The sequence below is a fragment of the Equus przewalskii genome, chromosome 2 (genome assembly GCF_037783145.1).
Source record: "Equus przewalskii isolate Varuska chromosome 2, EquPr2, whole genome shotgun sequence".
NCBI classification, from domain to species: Eukaryota; Metazoa; Chordata; class Mammalia; order Perissodactyla; family Equidae; genus Equus; species Equus przewalskii.
The window spans coordinates 33,439,736-33,465,663 of NC_091832.1; the positions used below are offsets into that span (position 1 = coordinate 33,439,736).

The 25,928-nt window shown below is 57.7% G+C and overlaps 2 protein-coding genes across 27 annotated transcripts in view; both read left to right on the forward strand.

Annotated features, from left to right (window-relative positions):
* Positions 1-413: 413 nt before the first annotated feature.
* Positions 414-13,444, forward strand: SH2D5 (SH2 domain containing 5). Of its 19 annotated transcripts, none has more exons than XR_011534756.1 (11): positions 414-539; positions 5,348-5,479; positions 5,835-5,918; positions 6,384-6,458; positions 7,299-7,394; positions 7,490-7,636; positions 8,913-9,208; positions 9,324-9,498; positions 9,890-9,998; positions 10,446-10,605; positions 11,261-13,444. XR_011534756.1 is itself a non-coding variant. In XM_070600198.1 (11 exons), exons 1-11 carry the CDS (start codon positions 480-482, stop codon positions 11,462-11,464), a joined length of 1,488 nt encoding a protein of 495 aa, XP_070456299.1. In that variant the 5' UTR covers positions 414-479; the 3' UTR covers positions 11,465-13,444. The 19 variants fall into 19 exon arrangements, 18 of the variants coding, with proteins under 18 accessions (XP_070456299.1, XP_070456284.1, XP_070456289.1 ...); XM_070600198.1 differs by having other exon boundaries at positions 8,913-9,161; positions 9,327-9,498; XM_070600183.1 differs by having other exon boundaries at positions 422-539; positions 8,913-9,161.
* Positions 13,445-14,705: 1,261 nt separating this feature from the next.
* The window catches only part of KIF17 (kinesin family member 17), a 47,780-nt gene continuing 36,557 nt past the window's right edge, over positions 14,706-25,928 (forward strand). For 3 of the 8 annotated variants that reach the window (XM_070600334.1, XM_070600346.1, XM_070600376.1), the window contains exons 1-3: positions 14,706-15,143; positions 22,981-23,127; positions 24,126-24,227. In XM_070600334.1, the coding sequence (XP_070456435.1) occupies positions 14,913-15,143; positions 22,981-23,127; positions 24,126-24,227 (480 nt within the window). In that variant the 5' untranslated portion in view covers positions 14,706-14,912. Of the gene's footprint in view, positions 15,144-22,980; positions 23,128-24,125; positions 24,228-25,928 lie in introns of those variants that run through there. The other 5 variants (XM_070600340.1, XM_070600355.1, XM_070600329.1 and 2 more) reach the window with 4 other exon arrangements.

Genomic DNA, 25,928 nt, shown 5'->3' on the forward strand with positions numbered 1-25,928 from the left:
CTCGGGAGACAAAGGGAACGAATGCCCAGTGGGCCTGCATGGCTCACACCTGCCCCCTCCTGGGGCCCTGAGGCCCCCAGACCCAGTCAGGGTGTTCCCTCCTGGGGTGCAGCCCTTGTCTCCCTCCAGGACCTGAGCCCCGTGTCCTAGCCTGTCTGAGGGGTAGCACATAGGCGGGCTCTGGTGTTTCCTCTCTGCAGATTTCAGGTTTAGTACACTCTAAAGGTTGGGCTGAATCGTGCTTGCGATATATTTTTTGGCACCTGCAGGTGTTGGCCTGATGGGAACAAAAGTGCCCTCCAGCTGAGAGCTGTGGCTGGTTTCGCTCCCCAGTTTCCCCCCATCTAAGTGGATTTCCCCGAAGGACAGGGTCAAGGCTCCTGCGCAATGATAACGTTCATGCCAAGAGTTCTCAGAGCGGGCCCTGAGCTACGCAGGCTCAGTTAATCCTCCTACGAGAAGGGCCCGGAGGGAGGAGGATGAAGACGGGGATGCGCGACACCCCCACGCCCAGCCCTCTGAGGATGACGGAAGGAAGGGTGAGACTGACCCGCTTCCCCCAGAGGCCAGGTCCTGAGCGCATTCATTCACTCGTCAAGACAACCACCACGGAATGCCTCCTACGAGCCGCGCTCTGTCCCGCGCACCGGGGACGGAGGCTTCTCCTGATCAGTGCCGCCTGCACTCTACAAAGAGGAGTGGGATGACCAGCAAGAGTCGCGAGGGATCTGCAGGGGGTGGAGGAGTCACTGGTGGTCAGGGAAGGCTTCTCTGAGGAGGAGCTGCTGGAGCCAGGCCAGGGGGCGGGAGGGGAGGGACTCTCCAGGAGGAGGGAACTGGCAGCGAGGCCCGGGCACCCAGCACCCCCAGCCCGGGAAGATGCTTCCTAGGCGGCGAGGATGGCCCCTTCGCTCTCTAAGGCGGAGCGCCGGGGCTCGAGCCGGCGGAGGCGGAGCCAGAGCCCCTCGCGGCCGCTGATTGGGCGGTGCGGCCGAGCGGAGCCGCTCCGGGGGCGTCGATTGGTGGGCGAAGGCGGGCACCGCAGCCAGGGGACCGCGGGCGCGGGTTCCCGCGGCCACGTGGGGGGCGAGCGGGGCGGGGGGCGCGGGGGCGGCGGGGGGCGGGGCGGGGCGGGCGCCGGGCCGGCCGGGGGCGGAGACGCGCGGGGCTGCGCGGGGATCGCCGAGCCGAGCTGCAGCGACGCCACTCGAGACGCGGCTGGCGCGGTGAGTGAGCGCTGGGGAGCCGGGCCGGGGCTGGGGCTGGGGGGTCGGCGGGAGCGGGGCTCGGTCCCCAGGCGCGGAGAGGAGGGAGGGGATCTGGTGGGGAGGAGCACCTCCGTCCGCTCGCTCCGTCGCTGTCCATCACCTTCGCCATCACCGTCTGTCACCTCTGCCATCACCTCCACCGCCCCTCCGCCAGCGTCCTTCCTCGCTCGCCCCTCGGTGGGTCCGGGGAGGTTCTCTGCCCCGGGCCGGGGGCTGTCACTGAAAGCCTGGACGCTCCCCAGGCTCCAGTAATAGCGGGACTAATGACCCACGCGGTGGAGCGCTGCGTGCCGCCCGGGCGCCGGCCTGGTCCGCGGGTTCGGCGACACTTCATCCTGCAAACGGTGCTTTCCGCTCAGTGTCGTCTGTTTGGAGAGGCCGTCCTCGACCACCCTGTGCTGGATAGCATCCCCCAGCACGCACACACATACACATACATCTCATACCCTCCTCACCCTGCTGTACTTTCCTCCAGATCACTTAAGCCCCCTGAAATGCTGTGGGCTTCCCGTACCGTCCCCCCAGCCCAGCCTGGGCACTCGGTGAGGGCAGGGACTGTGTTTTCTTCACCTGGCACGTAGTCGGCGCCCGCAAATATTCTCAGAAGGAACAGATAGAGGCACAGCCCGGAGGGAGCTGCTGATATTACCCCACTTTACAGCTGAGGAAATGGAGCCTGTGAGGTTAGGTGACTTGGCCAGGTCGCATCAGCCAACCTTGCCTGCACCCCACAGTCCGACCCCACAATCCACAGTCTGAACCCCAGGCTGCAGGGTTCGGTCTCCTCCCACCCTGTGGCACCGAGCAGGTGGGAGGGGGGAGCACCAGGTGGTAGGTTGGGGCAGGGGACTCTTGTGTGTGGCTGAGCCAAAGGCAGTGGGGGTGAGGCAAGTGAGCAGAGTGGCTCTGGAAGCCCCGGGCCACCTGGCCGGGAGGCAGTCAGAGAGAGAAAGCGGCTGTTTTGCTGATCAGATCAGCCCCTGGCAGCTGGGGTGTTCTGGGCGGCTGGATAGGCTGGGACCCACCAAACCTCAAAGGTGGACGCCCTGCTGACTTGGGAGAGCGGGGTCTGAGCAGAAGGGCCCTGCCGTGGCCTAGGGGAAGAGACCCAGCTTTGCTTCCCAGCTACCCCCTTGTGCTCTGTGACCTTGGGCAAGTGACTTCAGCCCCCCAGTCACCCTTTGCAAGGCCCAGGCTGAGTGGTCTCCCACGATGCTGTGAATGTGGGCCCTCCTTATGACACAACCCAGCTAGGGTGCTGTGCAGCCAAGGGCCCGTCCTTGACCCTCAAGGCGAGTCAACCCATCCAGTCCCCTGTCTCTAAGGAGGGCCACCTGGAAAACCTCAGAGGAGCAAGAGAAGAGCCCCAGCCTCATCCAGATGTGTCCACTTAGGAAGGTGCTGGCGCAGCCAGGCTCCTGTGCAAAACCTTGGAAAAGCAGGTCTGGTCCAAAGAGAGAAATGGACATTTGTGCCTGGAACGGGTCAGCAGGTCTGTTGCCGGGGTGAGAGTGAGCCTGGTGCCCTCCCTGCGCCCCTGGGCAGCCCCCAACTTGAGGCCCCCCTCCGACTTGGGAGGGAGGTACGGGAAGGAGGAAACTTCTCCTTTGCCGGGCATGGGGAAGGATCAGGTGAGGGTGGGTGAGGGGGCCACTAGAGGGCCTGTGTCCTGGCCTCCCCACCCCACAGCCGAGACACTGGGGTGTCCTCCTGGAGAGCTGCAGCTCTGAGTCCGGAGGGAGGAGGCTGTCGAGCCCTCGGCACGGCCGTCCGGGCGAGTGTGCGAGCGAGTGTGTGCATGTGTGATGACCCACGTGGCTCCTTCGCATCCCACACTCTGGGTGTCTGAGGGGCTGTGTCAGCAGCACAGGCCAGATGCGAAATGTGCTCCCTCTCTCGCCCTCCTCCCATCCTCCCTCTCGCTCTCCTTTTGTCTTCTCCTCACCGCCCTTGGTTCCCACTTCTCTTGCTGCCTTTTCATCCTCTGTTCTTTCCCCCTCTCCCTCTCGCCTGCCCGTTTAGTTTTTGGTCTTTGCCTCCTCTGTTCCCCACCGCCTGCGAGTACCGGGCAGCGCAGCCTGTGATGTGAGTGTGAAGCAAAGGCCGATTCCCTGGAAGCCCAGCTGCATACCTGGAGCCGGGGCCACGTGGCTTTTGTGCCAGTTGCACATCTAACCTTGCTTTATTTAAACATAAAATGAATGATAGGTGATGGACACGATGTGAAGAGTGATCAGGACCGAGGAGCAGAGGGGTGTGAGAGCCCAGAAAAGCAGGAGGGCAGAGGGTGCAGGAGGGAGGAGCCAGGAGGGCGCCAGGGGACGGGGCAGCCTTTATTTTCAGGCTCTTCCCGTGCTGAGCGGTAGATTGCTGCTGGCGACTTCCCCCGGCCGGAGCCTGGGCTGAAGGTCGTGGGCAGCCAGAGGCAGGGGCCAGTCCGGGGCTCTTTGCACAGAGAGTGTCAGTTCCAAAGCACATAAACTGTCCTTCTCCAAGGGCTCCTAAAGCTGGGGGGAGCACCCCCGGAACGCACCCATTTCCTGCCTAGCAACCTGTCTGATACCAGCCTTCTGGCAGGAATCATGGCCCCCAGGCCTCCCCTCCTGCCCTGCTGGACTGGGCGCTCTCCTCTCAGGCGTGGCCTGGTGCAAGGAGGGCACTGAAAGTGTCCCGACCTCGCCGTCCCCCCAGCTCCCTCCTGAACAGCAGGCTTTGGGGTCCCCTCTGCCCCGTGAGACCGTATTTGTTGAGCATCAGCTGGGAGCCTAGCTGACATCGTGCTGCTCCTCCATTCCCTTCTCACCAACTCCTCACATTATCCCAGGTTTGGGATCAGGAAGTGGAGGCTCAGAGAAGTGAAGTGGCTCGCCCAAAGTCACACAGGATTTGGACCCAGATCTCTCTGATCCCAAGTGCAATGATTACAAGTAGCCAGGGGAGACAGAACCTGCCAGGATGCGGGACGGGGGTGGGGGTCTAAGTTGGCCCCAGGGAAGACTGAGGGATCTGCGTCCTTGGGGACTTGGGCAGAGGCAGTCAGCCAGTCCTCTTTGTGATGCATCCACTCCACATCCACTGAGCACCAGCTGTGGTCCGGAGCTCTGGGAGGAAGGGCTCTCCCTGCCCTTGAGGACAGTCTGTGAGGGAGCTTCCTCCTCTCCTCCACCAGTGGAACTGGGAGACGGGCCCGGGAAAGACCAGAACCTGGGCTGGGTGGGGGCACAGGACTCCTCAGCCCCCAGGCAGTTGTCCACCCTCCCTCCCTCCTGACTCAGCATCAGTGAGCGTCTGGTTGCAGCTGGGGGCTTCGGGCAGGGGCGGAAGCCAGGCTGAGCCGAATGAGCCAGGGGCCTGCGAAACAGTTCTAGCCATCCAGTTCATGGGCCGACCCCCCCCCCCCGCCACGGGACTAGAGAGCTCCTGCCCTGGAACCTGCGATGGCTCCCCACTGCCCACAGGCAGAGCCTCAATTCCCTGGTGTGACATTTAAGGCTGATCTCAGCCTGGCTCCAGCCTGCTGCTCTGGCTGCTTTTTCTCCTCTGTGCCTTTGCAGACTCTGTTCTTGTTGCTGTCACACCCTTCCTCTTGGGCAGTACCTTCCCAGGCTGCCCCCCACCCCCTGGCGCTTTGTGTAAGCCGGACACGTGTCCATACCCTCGACTTCCAGCCCAGGGCAGGCCCAGAGCACAGAGGACCCAGGGCGTGGACTGCCACACCACCTCCTTCAGTCCTCTCCCCAGACCTCAGTCCTCAGTGACGCCCTCCTGGCTGCTGTCACCCCCCTAACCCCGCGTTCCACATCCTCGTCTCCGCTTTATCACCATCCAGCATATTCCATAGCTTATCATTTAGTGTAGTGTCTTTCTCCCCGACAAGAATGTTGGCTCCGTGAGCGTAGGCAGGGCGTTTGTCATTTTATTCAGGGCTGGGTGTCCCCGTGTCCCCAGTGCCCAGGACATTGCCTGGCACACAGCAAGCGCTCAGTAAGAATTTGTCGGATGAGGGGGCGCACCGGCCTCTGATGGGGAGCACTGTGGCTCCACCGCCTGGAACCCACTTTGCCCCCTCCCCTTTGCAGCCTTCCCCCCCACTGGGGAACTTGAAGCTGAGCACCCTGGGGGCCATGCAGAAGGCTGGGGCAGGGGGCCGGAGGGCCTCCGACTGTGGCCCTGCCCCTCACCGGCCCAGGTGCATCACCAGGTTTGCACAGGTGGGTGGGGCTGCCTCGTGGGATGTGCTCTGGTGGGTGGTGACAGTGGCAGCCCTGGGGGTGGGGAGGAGCTGTGTGTCAAGGATCTATTTCCTGTCTTCCCTCCCTGCCCCAGCCTCTGGAATGTGTATGTGTGCACAGCCGAGGAGATGGGGCCTCAGAGGGGCTGAGTGGCTTGACCAAGGTCACCTCCTGGGAAAGTAGCAGAGCCTGGACTTCGAGTCCAGTGCTCTGTCACTGTCCACACTGACCTGACAGAGCAGAGTGTGTGTTTGAGGGGGAATTTGGAGGCCGGAGATCAGGAGCCAAGGGCCTGACTCCCCTGCCACCCTCCCTCCCCCACCCCACCCCCAAGCAGTATGTGGGGTCCTTCCCCGTGGACGACCTGGACACCCAGGAGAGCGTGTGGCTGGTGCAACAGCAGCTCTGGGCACTGAAGGTAGCGGGGCTGGGGAGCTGGGAGGGGACTTCCCTGGTGGGGATCACAGCCTTGCAATGTCGGGCTGGGAATGGCCCCTGAGACCATCTGATCCATCCCACCCCCAGTCATAGAGATGGAGCAAGTGAGGCCCAGGGAGGGGCAGGACCAAAGCTGTTCTGAGAGGTGGGCCCAGTCAGGACCACACCTAGGTTGCTGGAACCATGTCCCTTATGCCCAGGGACCCCTTCCCTTGGGCAGTCGTGACCTGTGCCCGCAAGTAGAAGCCACAGGTGTGAGATGCGGGGGATGGCCAGCTATGGCTCTGGCTGGGAGGTGGTCTGCCATCCCCACTTCCCCGGCTCCTGGGGGTCCACTGTCCTGGCAGGCAGGGTGGGCTTAGCTGACCAGCCTGTGGTGACTGGTACTGAGGCTGGGCAGGGCCCGGGAGGTAATGCCTGCGCCCACCAACTCTCTCCCTCCCAGGACTGTCCCCGCCGCCGGGCCGTCATCCTGAAATTCAGCCTTCAGGGCCTCAAGATCTACAGCGGGGAGGGTGAGGTAGGAGCCTGTGTGGGTGCCGGCGAGGCCTGGATGGGACAGGTGTCCTGCTCCTTCTGGATGCACTCGCCTCTCCCCGGGCCCTGCGCTGCCCCTTGAGCCACCCCGGCTTCCCAGCCCGCTCTGGACCTTTGGGCATTCTCTCTCCAAGGGCTCCCCCCAGGGCAAGCTCAGGACCATCCAGCCCCGTGAGGTCTTGCAGGTCCCAGCCTCTTTGTCGGCCTGCGCAGCGGTGGCCTGAGGGCTGTGGCCAGCCCCTTATGACTGTGGAATGGGGGCCAGACGCAGGCTGGGGGCCGGTTGGGAGCCCCCGCTTGGATGCCCCTCCTCCTCCTCCTGGGGCAAGTCAGTGTTTGTTGACCACTAACTGTACGACTCTGTACTCTGTACTGTGTACAACTCACACTGCACAACTCTGGGCCGTGGCGCGAAGGTGTCCCAGAGCTGTGCATCACAGGGGCTCCGGGGTCGGGTCCTGTGCCCCTTGCATGAGGCTCACGAAGCCCCACCAACAGCCCTATCAGAGGGGTTCGGTCCCCACTTGACATTTATCATGAGAGGGCTCAGAGGGCTGTGCTCACCTGCCCAAGCCACCCGAGAGTGAGTGGCAGAGCCGGGACTCGAACCTGGGTCATCTGACTCCAGAGACCAGGCGTGCCTCCCAGGGCCTGCTGCTGCCCCTTTCCCTGCGACTGAGCAGGCCGTGAATGCGCTGCCCCTAGTGCCATAACATGGCGTGACCATCCCAACCAGCAGCTCGGCAGCGGCGGGGAGCAAGGGATCCAAGCCCCGAGGCTTCGGGGAGAAGGGGGGTTCTGATTTGAAGTGGGGTTTGGGCAGACCTGGAAGGAGGGAAGAGTTCTTCACCCCAGGAGCTGGGTGGGCCCTAAGCTGGGCACGCAGGCTGGAGAGCAGACCCAGGAGGCCTGCCAGCAGGTGTGTGGGGCCCGCAGGGCTGGCACGGACTGGGGTGGCAGCTGCAGGCCAGGTGGCGGGTCTGATGGAGGCCATCCTGCCCGCTGCCTGCCCAGGTGCTCCTGATGGCGCACGCCCTGAGGCGCATACTCTACTCCACCTGGTGCCCAGCTGACTGCCAGTTTGCCTTCATGGCCCGAAACCCCCGGAGCCCGGCCAGCAAGCTCTTCTGCCACCTCTTTGTGGGCAGCCAGCCTGGAGAGGTATCTGGGACCCAGGGCAGGGGGACTGCCACGTTGGCTGGAGTGGGGGGTGTGCTGTGCATCAGCGTGGGTTCCAGGGCCCGAGGCCTGGGAGGGCTCAGCCACATCGGCCCGAGCCGCCTCCAACCATGCACCCCTCACCACACGGGCTCCTTCTGTGGCTCTGCCCACTGAGCACTCCACCACAGCAAATCAGTGGGCTCAGCATTCCCCAGGGCTGGAAGGTAGGGACCAGGCCATGCGTTTAGAAATTGGAGGCTCATCCTGCCAGGCCTCTGCTCACACTGTTCTACCTGGAATCCCCTTCCTTTTCTCATCTTGACAGATCCCAGCTTGCCCTTCAAGGCTCAGCCTGCGTGTCTGTGAGGCCCCCCTTGAGTCTTTTAGACCCCCCCTCCTTCTGCGGTCCTGTGACGTAAACCACACTCTATCATCGGTCTGTCCCTAATTACGATCACTGGCGTTCTTTGAGAGCAGAGGCTGGCTCCAGGTCTCGAACTGTTCTGGTGCTTGGTCCTGTGGGGCAAGCGGGTAGGCAGGTAGATCCTGGAAGTCAAAGCCAGGATGACGCTGTGAACAACGGAGCGTTGGCAGCCAATCTGGCAAGCAGAGGCTGGGTTTCATTCCGTCCAGCAAGCATTTGCCGTCACCCCGGTACATTGAGCCCTGTGCTGGCTGCTGGAGTGACAGGTGGCTGAGATGTGGCCCTGGATCTCCTGGAATTCACGGTCCCAGCGTATTGGGGCTGGATGATGTGTGTGGCGGGTGGAATGTGCTGGGCCTCTGCTGGGGGTTTTCTGTGCTCCATTTCACTGAAGGAGCACAGGGGGCTGAGGATGAGGAAACTGAGGCACAGAGGTGCCAGGCTCTACCCAGGGTCACATGGCAGCTCCTAACTGACAGAGCCAGGATTGGATCCCCGGTTCTCTGCGTCCAGGGCCTGGGCTCTTAGCCACTCCTCTGAGAGGGCACTGCCCAGTGCGCAGGGAGCGGGCGGTAAACCGAGGGGTGGGAGAGCATTTAGCCCGTGGATTCCCAGCTCCAAGCGTGGTCCTGGAATAAAGGAGACGCTCAGTATTTGTTAAATGAATAAAGGAAGCTGGTATGGGAGGCTGCATGGTGGTGAGCTTTTGAGGGATAAGTCGGCGTTTTCCTGGCCAGAATGGGGAAGAGCACCCCAAGCTGGGGGGCTGCATGCACCGACCATGAGTCGGTTGATGCCTGAAGGTTCCCCAGGAAGATTCGCCTGACTGAGCCCAGCCCGCCCCCTCCCCAGGTCCAGATCCTGCACCTGCTGCTCTGCCGCTCCTTCCAGCTCGCTTACCTCTTGCAGCACCCTGAGGATCGGGCGCAGCCTGAGCCCTGCCTGGGGCCTTCAGGGGACGCGCCCCTGAAGCCACTGTCCAGCCCTGGGGGCTCCCCTGGCCTTGTGCGGGAACCCTTCGGCCGTGATCAGCTGTCACAGAATGTTCATGCACTGGTCTCCTTCCGGCGGCTGCCAGCAGAGGGGCCCGTGGGCAGTGGGGTACGCAGCCCCCCAGCCAGGGAGCGGGCAGTGAACAAGGGAACTGGGTGAGGGTTTGGGGGTCCTGTGGGGGGTGCTGGATTTTAGGGGAGGGGGCGCTGCCTGACCTGACCCGGCTGAGCCTGAGTCTGCCTGCCCTGTGGGCCCCTCTTGGTGCCCTAGAAGGAGCTGGCAGAGTTGGAAGGGCGTGGGGGTGCCCGCCACACCCGCCTGGGGAACCCCTACTGCTCCCCGACGCTGGTGCGCAAGAAGGCCATTCGCAGCAAAGTGCTGCGCTCCGGGGCCTACCGCGGCTGCACCTATGAGAGCCAGCTGCAGCTGTCGGCGCGGGAGGCCTGTGAGTACCCGGATGCCCTGCCCCATGCATGCCTGCGTGAGTGTCTGTCTGCACCTGTGTGAGTCAGACAGGGTGGCCTGGCGTCCCTTTCTGCACGGCTGTGCCTGTGTCTCCCAGCAGATGCCTGTGTGTGGATGTGCATCCAGGGCTGTGTGCCTGGGGCTGGCACAGGTGCCATGTGCCTTAACTGGGCGGTGGGTGTGCATGGGGTGTGCCTGTGTGTGGAGGTGTATTTTGAGGGGCTGGATGTGTGCCTCCCGGGCTGGGGGTGGTGGCTTGGTGAAGAGACAAGCATGGGGTGATGGGGCCTGTGGGGGTGAGGCGGGCTGAGCAGGGGGCTGGCCTCTCTCTGACCCCTCCATAGTGGAGGGGTCATCGGTGGTCTCCACAGTTCCTGCCGCATGGGAGGCGTGGCCCCGGGGTCCTGGTGGCCCCTCGTGCCTGGTGGAGAGCGATGGCAGCCTGACGGAGAACATCTGGGCCTTTGCTGGCATCTCCAGGTAGGAGGGGCCTGGCGGGTGCCCAGCCGCTTGGGGTGGACAGAGAAATAGGCCGTGGGCTCCCCCAGGGCCCTGACACGGGCACAAGGGCGCAGTGCTCCTGACCTCGGCGACCCCAGGCCAGGGACTTCACTGCCCTGGCCTCAGTTTTCTACAGAGGTTCAAACCTGTAATCCAGGTAGATCCCTGCGCACCTGGCCTGTCGCAGGGGACGCCTGGCTAGATGTCAGCTCTTTCAAGCTCTCTCCTGATTGGGTCTTGGTCTTGTGAACAATTAAGGACCCTTAGAAACCTTTCAGAAAGGAAGTCTCAGAGCTTTCCTCGTCCAAGGCGTCTCCGGACAGGCGCCTGTTTCCCGTGCTGTGGGCTGTGTGCCCTTGCCCAGGGGAGACGGGAGGCTGCGTGCGCCCAGGGCTCCTGCCTTCATCCCCTCCCCTCCGCTCCCAGGCCCAGTGCCCTCGCCCTGCTGCGGAGAGACGTGCTGGGGGCCTTCCTGCTGTGGCCCGATCCGGGCGCCAGCGGCCAGTGGTGCCTGTCGGTGCGGACGCAGTGCGGCGTGGTGCCCCACCAGGTCTTCCGGAACCACGTGGGCCGCTTCTGCGTGGAGGTGGGTGCGGGCAGCCGGCGCCCTGCCGCGCCCCTTCTCACCGCGCGCTCCCGAGCCCGCCTCCCCGTCCCTGTCGGCTCCGGCCCCGCCCTTCATTTGACTCTCCATCCAGCTCCTTGTCCTTGGCCCTGCCGCCCCGCCTCCCCGCCCCCCGGCCACACCTCTACCCGCGGGCTCCGCCCTAGGGCCGCTCGCCTCAGGGCGCTTTCGGAGGGGTGTGTCTAGTAGAGTCTGGGGCTGGGGTCATGCCTCACGTTTCTGTAGGAATCCCGGCTTTTAAAAGTCTGCCTTTCCCACACCCTAACGCATCCTTTAGCAGAGGAGGAAACTGAGTCAGAGAGGGTAGGGCTTGCCCCAGCTCGTACAGCCCCTGAGTCTCAGGTGTGGAGTGGCGGCCCGATGGCAGGTGTCCAGGGAGGGCGGCCAGGGCTTCTTACATGTGCGCCCTTCCTTGGCTGCCGAGCGTCTCAGTCCTGACCCCGCTGGGAGGGGAGAAGGGAGGAGATGGTGGGTGACCGTGCTGTGAGCAGGATGGGGACCTCTCAGCTCAGATTCCCTCCTCTCCAAGGTGGGGCTGGACCCGTGGGCCGGGGTGGTGGTACCCCGGTGCACCGTGGGGAAGGGGACGCGGGAGCTGAAGGCCCTTCCCCCCCAGCACCTGCCGGCGGAGTTCCCCAGCCTGGAGGCCTTGGTGGAGCACCACGCGGGCACCGAGCGCAGCCTCTTCTGTGCCCTGGACATGGGCCGCCTGAACCCCAGCTACGAGGAGCAGGACTGCGGGCCCGAGGGCAGGCCTCCCCGGACACTCCGGCCCCTGGGCCATGCCAAGTCGGAGGCAGAACTGCAGGGCCTGGGCTAAGAGGCTGGGCCCCACGCCAATGGCCCTGCCTCTCCCTGGCTGCCGGGCCTCAGCAGGCCACTCTGTCCTTCCACCCCGCTGGTCACCTGTTCCATCCAGTCACTCTGCCCCTTGGACCAGTCTTCCATCACTACACCACCCGTGGGGGGGAGCCCTGAGATTGGGGATTGCCAATGGCTTCTCGCAGGGCCTGGGACCCGTTGGGGTTGCCGGAGGGGCAGCTGGAGCTCCAGGCTTCTGTGAACTTGCTGGGTGACTCTGGATGCTTGTCATCTCTGGGCTTCACTTGGCTCCTAGGAGGGGAGCTCTCTGAGGTGGGCCAGCAGGTACGTTCACGATGGAGGTGCAGCCGGGGCCAGGCCTGGGGCCCTGCCTAGGAGTCCTCAGAGAGCTCCCGACTCGTTTGGGAGAGGTGTTTGGGGAGCCCGGAGCAAGTGCTCACTTTGGGCAGAGGCCTGGGGGGAGCCTCCCTCTCCCCAGGAGCAAGCAGAGATGACACAGCGGGGCTTGTGGCCACATCCGGGCAGACAGACAGAGCCCAGCCTTTCTGGTGTCTTTTGGGGGTAAAGGAGTCTTCCTGTGAGTTCTGAGGGACCAGGGTTCGGAGGCCGCAGAAAGGGCAGGGTGGACGGAGAGCCATGCCACCCAAAGCCCACGTGCAGGTGGCCACTGTGTGCAGGTGGACGTGGAGCAGCAGACAGAGCGCAGAATCTCATGCGTTGCTTGGGAAGGCGGGTTTGTCTCCACTCAGAACCACAGGGTTGTGATCCCTGCTTGCTCGGAGCGCATGTCCTGGTGCCATCCCCGTCCCCACGCCCCTGAGACCCACCAGGATGCATACGCACCCAGGCTCCTTTCCTTGCCCGTTTGAATGGGAGGGGCCAGCAGTGAGCTGCAGGGAGGCCCTGCCCCCTCGTCCTGCAGGCCAGTCTGCGTTTAGTGGCTGTCTGGGAAGCCCCCCGGCGGTGGCATTTTCCTTAATATGGCACTGGCCATGGCTGTCAGGGGCCACTTCACTAGGCCAGCCCCATTGCGGATGGCGTCAGAGCAAACCTTCCAAAGACAGAACTGATGGAGGCCCTGCCAGAAGGGGCTTGACTTCAGTGGGCAGTGGGGGGCCTGGGGGTCTGGGAAGACAATTCTCATCTAATGCAGTGGCCCTGCAGTGACCGAGAGATCAGGCGTCCCCCTTTATAGGTAAAGTTGACAGGCAGACTTGAATCTACCGACTAGAGCTGGGGAGCAAGTTCACTGAACGGACTCCTCTTCCTGAGGCTCAGGCCTCCTGGCGCATCTGGGGCTGCCCCTCCCCATCCGTGCGTGGGCTGTGCCTGTTCGGCGCCTTGAAAGTCAGACTTCTGGCTCCTGGAAGGAAGAGGGCAGCCCCACAGAAGAGAAAGAAGGTGGATCCTGGGGAGCTGGGGGCCCCCTGCCCAGGAAGTGGTCTTGGCTAGGGACCTTGTCACTCTCGTCTCAGGGGTAGGAGGAAGCAGTCCCCTGGGGGTCTTTTCCCTGGACCCTCAGCCCTGATTTTATACTGAATGTGAGTGGGAGCCAGGACTCATTTTATGGCCATTTCTACTAAAACCCGTCTCCTCCCTGGGCACAGCCCTGGTCCCTGGGGGAGGCCGCCAGGAGAGGGGTTTGTTGATGTGGGACCAGGAGCACAGGTCTGGAGACGCCCTGGGAACCGGCCCAGGCGGAGGCCGGAGCTCACCGTATGAGGGATGTGTTTTGTTGCACAAATGACCCATGTGGATGGGGCGTCAGGAATGTTCCCAAAGCACTTTAACATTCCTTCACACAGCACTTACTGATCACGTGGTACAAATAGGACGAGGTTTTTGACCCATGTGTGCAAACGCCTCAGTGTCTTAATTACAGATCACCGCTTCCTCTTTGTTCCAACCAGCACCACCCGGGGAGCGCAGCTCTCCTTACTGCGTGTACTTGAAACAAATAAAATGTGTGTCTTCCGATTGTCTGGGCAGACTTTGTCTCTGAAAGGGAGGTCCTGGTCCAGCTGGCCTGCTTTGTTTTTGTTTGCCAAACATTCCTGGTGCCCATGGCGAACCAGACGGAGGTCCTGTCCTCAGGGGCTCAGGAAGTCCAGAAGGAATCAGATAGGTAGATTTATTCAAAGCCTGTCCCTCCTGCTGAAAACCTTCAGTGGGTATTTCCTATGGGAAAACAACTCAAGTCCTTATGTTCTGGCAACTCAGGCTTTCCTTCTGCTTCTGCAACAGGCTACAGGACCTTTGCACAGCCTGGACAGGTCTCCTTGGCCTCCTCCCCTCCCTTTGCTTGGTTGACTCCTCAAGCCTACTGTCTCAGTTCCTGTCGCTCTCAGGAAGCCTGCCCTGACCGCTGGCCCCCCCCCACCCCCCCCCCCACCGCCCAGGTCTGGGTGGTATCATTGGTCTATGTTCTATAGAACTAGTTCTTTAGTTTGCAATTACTGTTTCATTGATTGGATTTTTGTCTGTGGGATATTTGTTTCCAAGGTCAGTCTGCCCCCCAGAGACTATGGGCTCCCGGAGGGCAGGGATTGGGGTGTCTCCCAGGGCCTGTCATAGTGCTGGAACATAGCTGTCAGTTTCTGGGCAGAGGGGGCCCAGAAGAGGCGTGACAGCTGCTATTGTGGCTGGCGGGGCTTGTGCTGAGCCGGGAGAGAGAGGCCAGGAGCCTCTCCAGCCAAAAGCCTTTGGCTTTCGAAGTTTTTTTGTTTTGTTTTGTTTTGTTAATCTTAAGTCTTAGAAAAAACGAGGGGTGGCATTAGAAGGAAGCTGTGTTCTGTCCTGGGGGCTGTGACAGGCTCTGGAGCAGCCTTCCCCTGAGGCAGTACAGGGGTGTGGATAAAGGGCAGCAAGGTCCTTGTTGCCTTTCTCGGTAGGTCTCTAACCCCCTCGTGAGGCCCATCCTCTTGTAGCCATCTCCGAGGTGGAGTCAAGCCCGGCCTCCTTGTCTTAGCTGGGCAACCTCGGGCAAGTTGCTTAACCTCTCTGAACCGGCGTGAGGATTAGAGAAGAGAAAGGATGTGGAGCGCCTGGCACGGAGCAGGCAGACGCTCCTGCGAAACCAGCGCGTAGCCTCCCCGCGGGCAGCCCGCGCGCGCCGGCCTCCAGCCAGGGGATGGATGCTCCCCGCGGCGGGAGCGACCACCGCGCCGACGTCCCCAGGACCGCGGCTGTGACGCCACGGGGGTTGCCCAGCAACCGCGAACGCCGCGGCGCGTGCGTGCGGCGGCGGCGGCCGGGCCCTGGGGGCGCGGGTCCTGCGGCGGCGCCTGCAGCGCGGATCCCTCCTTCCCCGCCCGGGCAGGGCCTCAGGGACGGGCGAGCCCGCGCGCGGGGACAGGCGGCGGCCCCGGCCCGGGTCCTGCGACTCCCCGCCGCTCCCCCCTCCTCCCGAGGCCCCCGGCCGGGGTCGCGCGTCCCCGCCGCGCGCCATGGCCTCGGAGGCGGTGAAGGTGGTGGTGCGCTGCCGCCCCATGAACCAGCGGGAGCGGGAGCTGAGCTGCCAGCCCGTGGTGACGGTGGACGCGGCGCGCGGCCAGTGCTTCATCCAGAACCCGGGCGCCGCCGACGAGCCCCCCAAGCAGTTCACCTTCGACGGCGCCTACTCCATGGACCACTTCACCGAGCAGATCTACAACGAGATCGCCTACCCGCTGGTGGAGGTGAGGGCGCCCGCCAGGCCGGCCCCGGGCCAGGGCTTGGGGCCACCGGAAGGGACGGCACTGCCCCTCGCCGGGCGCGGAGGCCCTTCGAGGGGTGCAGGTGGACACCTGCAGGTTGATCTGAAGACTTTCGTCCAGGCAGGAGCCAGCTGGAGCCCGCCCGCAGTGTCGCCTCCGGGTGTGCGCTGTCCCCAGTGCCAAGGCCGGTCCTCAGCCCCATCCCTTCCAGCCCGTTTCCCACGAGGACTCCAGCCCCCAGACCACTTGCCCTCCAGCCTCGGCCGAGAGCCTCAGGATTTCTCTGACAGCTCGGCCTCTTCCCCAGCCTCCTCCTCCCAGGCCACCCCTCTGCTTTCCCTCCCTCCCGCCTCTCCCTCCTCCTCCGTCGGGTTTCCCGCCGCTACCAGCCCGTGTGGGGAGAAGACGTGGCTGGCTCCCCGCGTCTGCAGAGAGAAGGCCTGGCCTCTGTCTGGGAGGAGCGGCAAACCTTTACCTTTGGTGTAAGGTGCCATCGTCTTCCTCCTCAGCGCGGAGGGACAAGGAGCCAACAGCTGTTTCTCACTCTGTAGGGCTTTTGCTTTCTAGAGCGCTGTCACACTAGGTCGCTCCTTGGGGCTTCACAGCAGGGACGGCACTCAGGTTTCACAAATGGGGAGACTGAGGCCCAGAGAGAGGAAACGGGCCAAGCTCCCACAGTGAGTTTCTGGCAGAGGTGGGGCTGGAGCTGCGCCCCGGGTCTCCTGGCCAAGGGCTCCCGTTCTACCATCTCCCCAACTGTTCAGCGAATAGCTCATTAAGTGAGATGTCACAGGTTTTTCGAGGAAAAAAGGAAAAGTTTGGGAAATGCTGCATACGCCCTCCCTCGCTTGAAGCTGCACAGGGATGCCTGAGGCTCTGGCCAGCTCACGTCCCCGAGATCACCTCCTTTGGCTGTCCCATCTCTTCTGCCAAGAGTCAGTCAGAGCCCTTGAGAGGGCTGAAGTGTTCTGAAGCCCAGAGCTCCCCAGTGGCCGGGGCCTGACCAGAGATGACGCCCAGGGCATGAGGGTAGCTCCCCACGGGGGATGGTCCCAGCATCTGGGGTTGGCCAGGCTGTCCTTCTGCCATCCCGCATTCCCAGGCTGGAAGGGACCTGAGGGATCATCTGTTCACACCTCCCTGCACCGCTCCCCACCCCCGCCCCCCGGCCCCTGGGGTCCTTAAATGGCCAGCCAGTGGCAGGAGCTCACTCTTCCCAAAGCAGCCCGTTCCACCTTTGCTTCTTGGCTCCAAGAAGACCGTTCTGCACGGTGAGTCAGGGTCAGCCTCCCTGAAGCTTTCGGCCGCCACCTGGGCTCTGTCCCTGGGGCCCCACAGAGCCCCTCTGCTCCCTCCCGCAGGGTCGGCCCCTCAGAGAGTTGAAGATCCCGGTGTGGCCTGCCTCCTTGGCCTTGCCTCCTTTGGGCCTCAGCCTTGCTTGTTGCCGGGGGCACTCAGTTCCCTCTTCAACCCGGAAGTAATCCAGGAGAGGCCTCCCTTGTCAGGGTCCCCAGGAGGCCCAGCCCAGAGGAGGAGACACTGAGGACACAGTGACTACATCAGAGCTCTGCTCCAGCTCTCCTGTCTGTCCCAGGTTCCCCCAGCACTTGGGACTCTGTCAGCCGCCTGGACAGCCCACGGCGCCTCAAACTCAGCGTGACATACCTTCTTTCTCATTCATTCATTCAGCTAACAAACAGCCTCTCCATCCCAGGCCCCATCCCAGGCTTGGGGAGCGCTGCCCTCCGCGAGCTCATGGTCAGGTGGAGGAGCAGCTGAGCTGATAGCTCTGATCCAGGGATATCAGCGGGAGGAGAAGCCCTGGGGACTTCAGCAGCATAGGGAAGGCTAGCACACCTGGGCTTGGGGGGGATGGGAAGAGAGGGCAGGCAGGGAGGGCTTCCTGGAAGTGGTGAGGTCTAAGCTGAGGCCTGAAGGATGAAAGGAGTTGGCCAGGCAAGAAGGTGGAGGAAAGGGCCTTCCAGGTGGAGACCAGCTCATAGCATTTGATCTTCACCAGGCTCTGTGGTGGTGTGACCTGGAGTCATCACTCCTGATGGGGAAGCTGAGGTCTGGTGTGTCTCGGAACGAGTTAAGGGCAGATTCCCAAAATGTGTGTAAAGTTGTTTTTCCTCAACTCCAGAACAGGACTGTCCTATAGAACTTCCGGCAGTGATGGACAGGTTCTGTATCTGGCTGTCCAGGTAGGTGCCACTGGCCGTATGTGGCAAGTGAGCACTTGAAATGAGGTTGTTGCCACGGAGGAGCTGAATTGCAATTGTTACATTTCAGTAACCGCCTGTGGCCGGTGGCTCCCATGTTGGACCGCACAGCTCGAGAGCAATGCTTTCTAATACAAATATAACATGAGCCACATACATAATTTGAAGTTTTGTAGTAGCCACATTTTAAAAAGCGAAAGGAAACAAGGGAGCTTAATTTTCTTTATTTTTTTATTTTTTTTTTTTCTTAGGAAGATTAGCCTTGAGCTAGCTGCTGTCAATCCTCCTCTTTTTGCTGAGGAAGACTGGCCCTGAGCTAACATCTGTGCCCATTTTCCTCTACTTTATACGTGGGACGCCTACCACAGCATGGCTCCATGAGCAGTGCTACGTCCACAACCGGGATTCAAACCTGTGAACCCTGGGCCACTGAAGCAGAACGTGCGCACTTAACCACTGCGCCACCGGGCCAGCCCCGGGAACTTAATTTTAATCCTACATTTAATTTAACCCAATACTTCCAAAATATTATCATTTCAATAAAACATAACAATAATAGATATTATCATTATATAATAACTATTAGTGAGCTATTTTACATTCTTCATATGAAGTCTGAAATCTGGTATCTATTTTACACTCGGCATGAATCTTCAGATGCTAAAGTGGTAACGGTTAAAATGAAATGAAACACAAAAAATAAAATTGTGTTTAGTGGAAAAATATTTTATATCACTTCAGTTTTTAAGTATAAATCAATTAAAATAAGATAAAATAAATTCAGTTCCTCAGCCGCACCAGGCACATTTCTTTTTTTTTTTTTAATTGAGTTGATAGGTTACAATCTTGTGAAATTTCAGTTGTACGTTAACGTTTGTCATTCGTGTTGTAGGTGCACCACTTCACCCTTTGTGCCCACCCCCCACCCCACCTTTCCCCTGGTGTCCACTAAACTGTTCTTAGTCCATAATTTTAAATTCCTCATATGAGTGGAGTCATACACAGATTATCTTTCTCTCGCTGGCTTATTTCACTTAACATAATTCCCTCAAGGTCCATCCATGTTATTGCAAATGGAATGATTTTGTTCTGTTTTGCAGCTGAGTAGTATTCCATTGTATATATGTACCCACATCTTCTTTATCCATTCGTCTGTTGATGGGCACTTAGGTTGCTTCCACGTCTTGGCTATTGTAAACAGTGCTGCAATAAACATTGGGGTGCACAGGACTTTTGGGATTGCTGACTTCAAGCTCTTTGGATAAATACCCAGTAGTGGGATGGCTGGATCGTATGGTAGTTCTATTTTTAATTTTTTGAGGAATCTCCATACTGTTTTCCATAGTGGCTGCACCAGTTTGCATTCCCACCAGCAGTGTATGAGGGTTCCTTTTTCTCCACAACCTCTCCAACATTTGTTGCTATTAGTTTTAGATATTTTTGTCATTCTAACGGGTGTAAGGTGATATCTTAGTGTAGTTTTGATTTGCATTTCCCTGATGATCAGCGATGATGAGCATCTTTTCATGTGCCTATTGGCCATCAGTATATCTTCTTTGGAGAAATGTCTGTTCATGTCTCCAGCCCGTTTTTTGATTGGGTTGTTTGATGTTTTGTGATTGAGTTGCGAGAGTTCTTTATATATTAAGGATATTAAGCCTTTGTCAGATATATGACTTGCAAATATTTTTTCCCAGTTAGTGGGTTGTTTTTTTGTTTCAATCCTGTTTTCATTTGCCTTGAAGAAGCTCTTTAATCTGATGAAGTCCCATTTGTTTATTCTTTCTATTGTTTCCCTTCTCTGAGAAGGCATGGTGTCCGAAAAGATCCTTTTAATACTGATGTCAAAGAGTGTACTGCCTACGTTTTCTTCCAGAAGCCTTATGGTTTCAGGTCTCACCTTTAGGTCTTTGATCCATTTTGAGTTTATTTTGGTGAATGGTGAAAAAGAATGGTCAATTTTCATTCTTTTACATGTGGCTTTCCAGTTTTCCCAGCACCATTTGTTGAAAAGACTTTCTTTCCTCCATTGTATGCCCTCAGCTCCTTTGTCAAAGATAAGCTGTCCATAGATGTGTGGTTTTATTTCTGGGCTTTCAATTCTGTTCCATTGATCTGTGCACCTGTTTTTGTACCAGTACCATGCTGTTTTGATTACTGTAGCTTTGTAGTATGTTTTGAAGTCAGGGATTGTGATGCCTCCCGTTTTGTTCTTTTTTCTCAGGATTGCTTTAGAAATTCGGGGTCTTTTGTTGCCCCATATGAATTTGAGGATTCTTTGTTCTAATTCTGTAAAGAATGTCATTGGGATTCTGATTGGGATGGCGTTGAATCTGTAGATTGCTTTAGGTAGAACAGACATTTTAACTATGTTTATTCTTCCAATCCATGTACATGGAATGTCCTTGCATCTCCTTATGTTGTCATCCAATTCTCTCAGAAAGGCCTTGTAATTTTCATTACATAGGTCCTTCACTTCCTTAGTTAAATTTACCCCAAGGTATTTTATTCTTTTTGTTGCGATTGTGAATGGTATTGTGTTTTTGAGTTCTTTTTCTGTTAGTTCGTTGTTGGAATATAGAAATGCTACTGAGTTATGCAAATTGATTTTGTACCCTGCAACTTTGCTCTAGTTGTTGATTACTTCTAAGAGTTTTCCAATGGATTCTTTGGATTTTTCTATATATAAGATCATGTCGTCTGCAAACAGCGAGAGTTTCACTTCTTCCCTCCCTATTTGGATTCCTTTTATTCCTTTTTCTTGCCTGATTGCTCTGGCCAGGACCTCCAGTACTATGTTAAATAAGAGTGGTGATAAACTGGACAGCCACATGCAAAAGATTGAAAATTGACCATTCTTTTTCTCCACACACCAAAATAAACTCAAAATGGATCAAAGACCTAAAGATTAGGCCTGAGACAATAAGTCTTTTGGAAGAGAATATAGGCAGTACACTCTTTGACATCAGTTTCAAAAGAATCTTTTCAGACACTGTAACTCCTCAGTTGAGGGAAACAATAGAAAGAATAAACAAATGGGACTTCATCAGACTAAAGAGCTTCTTCAAGGCAAGGGAAAACAGGATTGAAACAAAAAAACAGCTCACTAATTGGGAAAAAATATTTACAAGCCACTTATCCGACAAAGGGTTAATCTCCATAATATACAAAGAACTCACACTGCTTAACAACAAAAAAACAAACAACCCGATCAAAAAATGGGCAGAGGACATGAACAGACATTTCTCAAAAGAAGATATGAATATGGCCAATAGACACATGAAAAGATGTTCATCATCGCTAATCATCAGGGAAATGCAAATCAAAACTACACTAAGATATCACCTTACCCCCGTTAGATTGGCAAAAACATCCAAAACCAAGAACGACAAATGTTGGAGGGGTTGTGGAGAAAGAGGAACCCTCATACACTGTTGGTGGGAATGCAAACTGGTACAGCCACTATGGAAAACAGTATGGAGATTTCTCAAAAAGTTAAAAATAGAAATACCCTATGACCCAGCCATCCCATTACTGGGTATCTATCCTAAGAACCTGATATCAGATATCTCAAGAGTCCGTTGCACCCCTATGTTCATTGCAGCATTATTTACAATAGCCAAGACGTGGAACCAGCCTACATGCCCAGAAACTAATGATTGGATAAAGAAGATGTGGTATATATACACAATGGAATACTACTCAGCCATAAAAAAAGACGAAATTGGCCCATTCACAACAATGTGGATGGACCTCGAGGGTATTATGTTAAGCGAAATAAGTCAGTCAGAGAAAGACGAACTCTATATGACTCCACTCATAGGTGGAAATTAGTATATTGAGAAGGAGATCTGATTGGTGGTTACCAGGGAAAAGGGGGGGTGGGGGGAGGGTACGGAGGGGGAAGTGGTGTACCCACAACATGACTAACAAAAATGTACAACTGAAATCTCACAAGGTTGTAATCTATCATAACATTAATAAAAAAAAAAAAAAATTAAAAAAATATAAAAAAAAAAAAAAAAAAAAAAAAATAAGAGTGGTGATAGAGGGCATCCTTGTCTCGTTCCTGTTTTCAGGGGGATGGGGTTCAGTTTTTGCCCATTGAGTATGATGTTGGCTATGGGTTTGTCATATATGGCCTTTATTATGTTGAGGTAGTTTCCTTCTATGCCCATTTTGTTCAGAGTTTTTATCATAAATGACCAGGCACCTTTCTACTGCAGCTAGGGGCTGCCCTCCTGGACGGTACAGCTGTATTAATTTTAGTATAGAACCCCTTCTCCAGGTCTGGGTGACATTGGTGCTCCTGGAGCGGCACCATGATGTTCCTGGGCTTCATGTACCCCTGCTGTGGAGGCTACGGGTTGGGTGATCGGTCTGCCACTGCCCCTGCCCAATGACGGGGCCCATCCCTGTGTGTGGCCCCCGCCCTCTGATGAGCTGCAGGAAGCCACACAGTGTGGTCAGGGTTTCCTTGGACAGGGGACAGGTGCTCGTCCAGTTCTGCCCATAAAAATGAGACCTGTCCCTCAGAGGAGCTGTGGTCTCCTTCCCCAGCAGTCCCTGGGGAGCCTGAGCCCCCTGTTGGTCTGCAGGATGGGTCTTTGCAGTGGAACTGGGCGTAGATGCCGTGTGGGCCCTCGGGGCCTGGGAGCAGTTCTCTGGGCCCACGTTCTGATACAGGATTCCTCCTCCCCCATACTAAGTTCTAGAATTTGTGAGTTCCTGAGCTGTGTGAGGGCAGGGACTGGGGTGTCCGCCTTGTTCATTGCTCTGTCCCAGCCGAGCACAGTGCGGGCACCGAGAAGAGTCAGTATGTGTGGAATGAGCGCATCGGTGCATGAAGAATGACTCAGTTTGCCTCCTGTCTTCCTTCCAGCCTCATCTTCCATCCCCCTGTCCCAGCTCCCCCTGCTCATAGCCCCTCACCTCTCTGCGTCAAGCTGTCCCCTCAGCCTGGAACGCCTTCCTCTTCCTGTCACCTGTCAAAATCCAAGCCACCCTTTCTACTCCCCCGGTTCTACTCCCACCTGCCAGGAAGCTTCGCCTGGTTCTTCGCACACTGTTCTCTTTTCCCCTGTTTGCACTCCCTCTCGTTGCCTGTTACCTGACCTTCTCTCATTCGCCTTCTATGAGAATCCACATCCCGGGCACATTGAATGAGCATGTCTCTTTGCCAGCACTTCATGTGCTAATGCAGGTAATTCTTGGGTAGACCTCAACAGCCTTAGAGGAGCTGCTTTTCTAATCCTTTATTACAGATGGGGAAACTGAGGCTCCATGAGCCTAGGTAACACCAGTTCATTGGCACACGCTCAGTAAGAGCAGAGACTGCATATGAACCCAGGTGGCCAGGCCCCACAGCACAAGCTCTTAACCACACCCGGGGACAGTGGCCTACCCACCAGGCAGTGAGCTCCTTGAGGGCAGAGCTGTGCCTTATTCATCTCTACACAGCCCAGTACCATTGTGGTGGGAGACCCAGGGAGGTGCCCTGAGTCTGTGAGTTAGGAGGCAGCCCCACAGACCTGGGCCTGGCCCTCAGCCTGGCTGGGCTCGGCCAGCTGAGACAGGGGTCTTGTCCTGCCACGCAGGGCGTCACTGAGGGCTACAATGGCACCATCTTTGCCTATGGCCAGACGGGCAGCGGGAAGTCCTTCACCATGCAGGGCCTGCCGGACCCGCCTTCCCAGAGAGGGGTCATCCCCAGGGCCTTCGAGCACATTTTCGAGAGCGTCCAGGTATGGGTCTCGTGGAGGGAGGGGGCAGGGCTGGTGCTCTGGGCTGGCGGCTCCCCGAGCGTTGCCACAAATGGCCCCAGAGCACCTCTGACCCGTGGCATCGACTGTAGGATGCAATCAGAGCCAGCCTTGACTTGGCATGGGGGAGCAGAGGCTGGCTCTGATTTCTGAAAAGGTGATGAGAGAAGAACTCAAAACTGAGAAATTCTACCTACTGGTTCCATGTTTTTCTCCTGCCATTTTTTGATTTTAACATTTCATTTAGCATTTCACATGGATACGATGACCCAGAGCGTTGGCCCTGAGAAGCGGTTCTAACAATCATACTTCTGTTTCTATTAAGCAGTTGCAAAGCCCTTTGCATAATTATCCCACTGAACCCCCGCCCTGACCCAGGAGGCGGCTATTATCCCCATTTTCGAGATAGAGAAGCCAAGAGTTGGAGCCCTTATGGGCCAGGCCAGGACTGGTTATCCCGGTGTTCAGGCTGCAGGGGAGAATTGCCCTGGTGACATTCGTGGCAATGTGCAGAGATCCCTGCATCTGGGAAAGGGCAGAGCGGGTCTAGGGCCCTGGTCAGCTGCAGAGCCCCCTGTACCCGCTCCCGGGACTCATTTTGGTGACCCCCAGGAGTATCTGGCAACAGGCAGAGCTGCCAGGCATCAGCCCAGGGCCAGAGCTTGGGTCGGGCCTTAACTGTGGCCTCAGTTTCTCTACCTGAATAATGGGGAGGCCTCTCCCGTTTCCTTTGCCGTGAGGTTTATAGAGAGAGCATTAGACCAAAGCAGTATGAGAACTAGTGAGAAGCAGCTGTGAGAAGCCCGAGGGCCCGCAGAGCTGCAAGGAGGGGAGAGCTTGCCAGGCAGACGGGGCTGGGGACGCCTCTCCCCTTGACGTCCCCCCTCCTGCCATGATGTCGTGGCTGCAGAGGCTCAGGTCGCAGGGGCACGTCTGGCGGCAGGCACTGTGTCTTTGCTCTCTCTGTCCACTCCCTGCAGTGCGCGGAGAATACCAAGTTCCTGGTCCGGGCCTCCTACCTGGAGATCTACAACGAAGACATCCGTGACCTGCTGGGGGCTGACACCAAGCAGAAGCTGGAGGTAGGTGCAGACCTGGCGAGGGCAGGTCGGGGGGAGGTTGGCATCAGGTGGGGTCCCCTCAGAAAAGCCGGGGAGGTATCTGGAGAGCCAGGTGCTGGCTCAGACCGGAGTGGGGACTTTTGAACTTGATTCTGGAGTATTCTCGGAGTCCAGGTTGCAGGGGAGGGGTTAATGGGCCGACCCTCCACCATACGAGGTGGGGCTGGACCTTGCCTGGGGTAATGCCACCTGTGTCTGTTGTAATAGATGTTTTGTGATAGATTTCATTTGAAAAATAGGTTTCACTTCTAAAAAATTATTTTGAAAACCTTCAGGCTAAAAGGAAGGTAATAGTGATTGTCACTTATCAAGCACTTACTCTTTCTTTCCTGAATGCTTTAGGCACGTTATCCCATTTGACACTCCCGTAACCTTGTTAGGTAGATATGGTCCCAGTTTGCCGATGTGGGAAGGGAGGCTTAGAGAGGTTAATTCATTTGCTCAAGTGGCCAAACCTGATTTGAACCCAGGTCTGTGTCTGACTTTAAGGCCCTGAATCTCAAAAATCATATTTTACTCTGCTTGGCAATAAATGGGTTCAGATTCTGGGATGTTGTTCCCATTGGAAAGAGGTCAGGTGTGGGGGCGCCCAAGGACCAATCGTATGACTTCATAAGGCCGTTGTGAGGACTGAAGAGAGTAAGGAGGGTGAGCTGCTTGGCAGAGTGCTGGCGTGTAGTAGGTATTCGATGCGTGAGCTATTTCATGCGATTGGGATTCTGAGAAAGGACAGTGGGTGTGACTGGGGCTTGCAAAGTGGAGTCCTCGGGAGAAGGAGTCAAGGCCTGATGGGGAGCTCACCACAGAAACAGGTAGGGCTGGCTCAGTCAGCCACTGAGCGCTGATAATTACATTTTGTAAATTGTCCTCAGTTTCCTAAAAGGCCAGAATCAGAATGAAAGAATATCATTTCCAAGCAGGGTGAAGCAGAATTGGATGCTTTGAAGGTTCTGTCAAGATAGGCAGAACTTGGCTGACCCTTTGGGGAGCCCAGTGAGGTCAAGTGACCTGCCAGGACTGGACACCAGTTGGTGGCAAGGCTGGACCCAGGTCCAGACCCTTGGGCCTTCATTTAGTGTGAGGTCTTGGTTATGTCTCCTGCTTGGGACTCTTTAAATGCTGGGTGGGCCTGGTCAGGTCCAAGGAGGGGAGCACAGTGGGGAGGAGGCTGACCCAGATCTGTGGCCAGAATGCTCATGGCTGCCCCCCCAGCTCTGGTGCTTCTTGTCTGACCAAGCAACCAATGGACCCCCACGAGGCCCACAGCCAGCGTCGGGGGTCAGCCTACCTCCGTCAGGTCGGCGGGCCCAAGTCGGAGGAGTATCAATGATTAATGAGCATCGACCCAGAGGGTGCTATGGAGAGGCCCCTTTTATGGGTGAGGAAACTAGGCTGGGGAAGAGGAGGTGACTTGCCTGAGGTCCCCCGGCTAAGAAGCCACAGAGTCAGGGTTGGACGTTTTCCATGCTTAAATCTCCCCAGGACACGTGCCTTGACAGCTACGGGGAGGGGGGCAGGGCCACCTAAAGGGGCTGCTGCTGATGCCTCTCGAGCCCCCTGACCCTCAGTGACCTCTCGATGGACGGGATGTTGGAACCACCTGATTCCCACCCACCCCCACCCATGTGGGGGCAGGACTGTTTCTTTGCTCAGCTCCAAAGC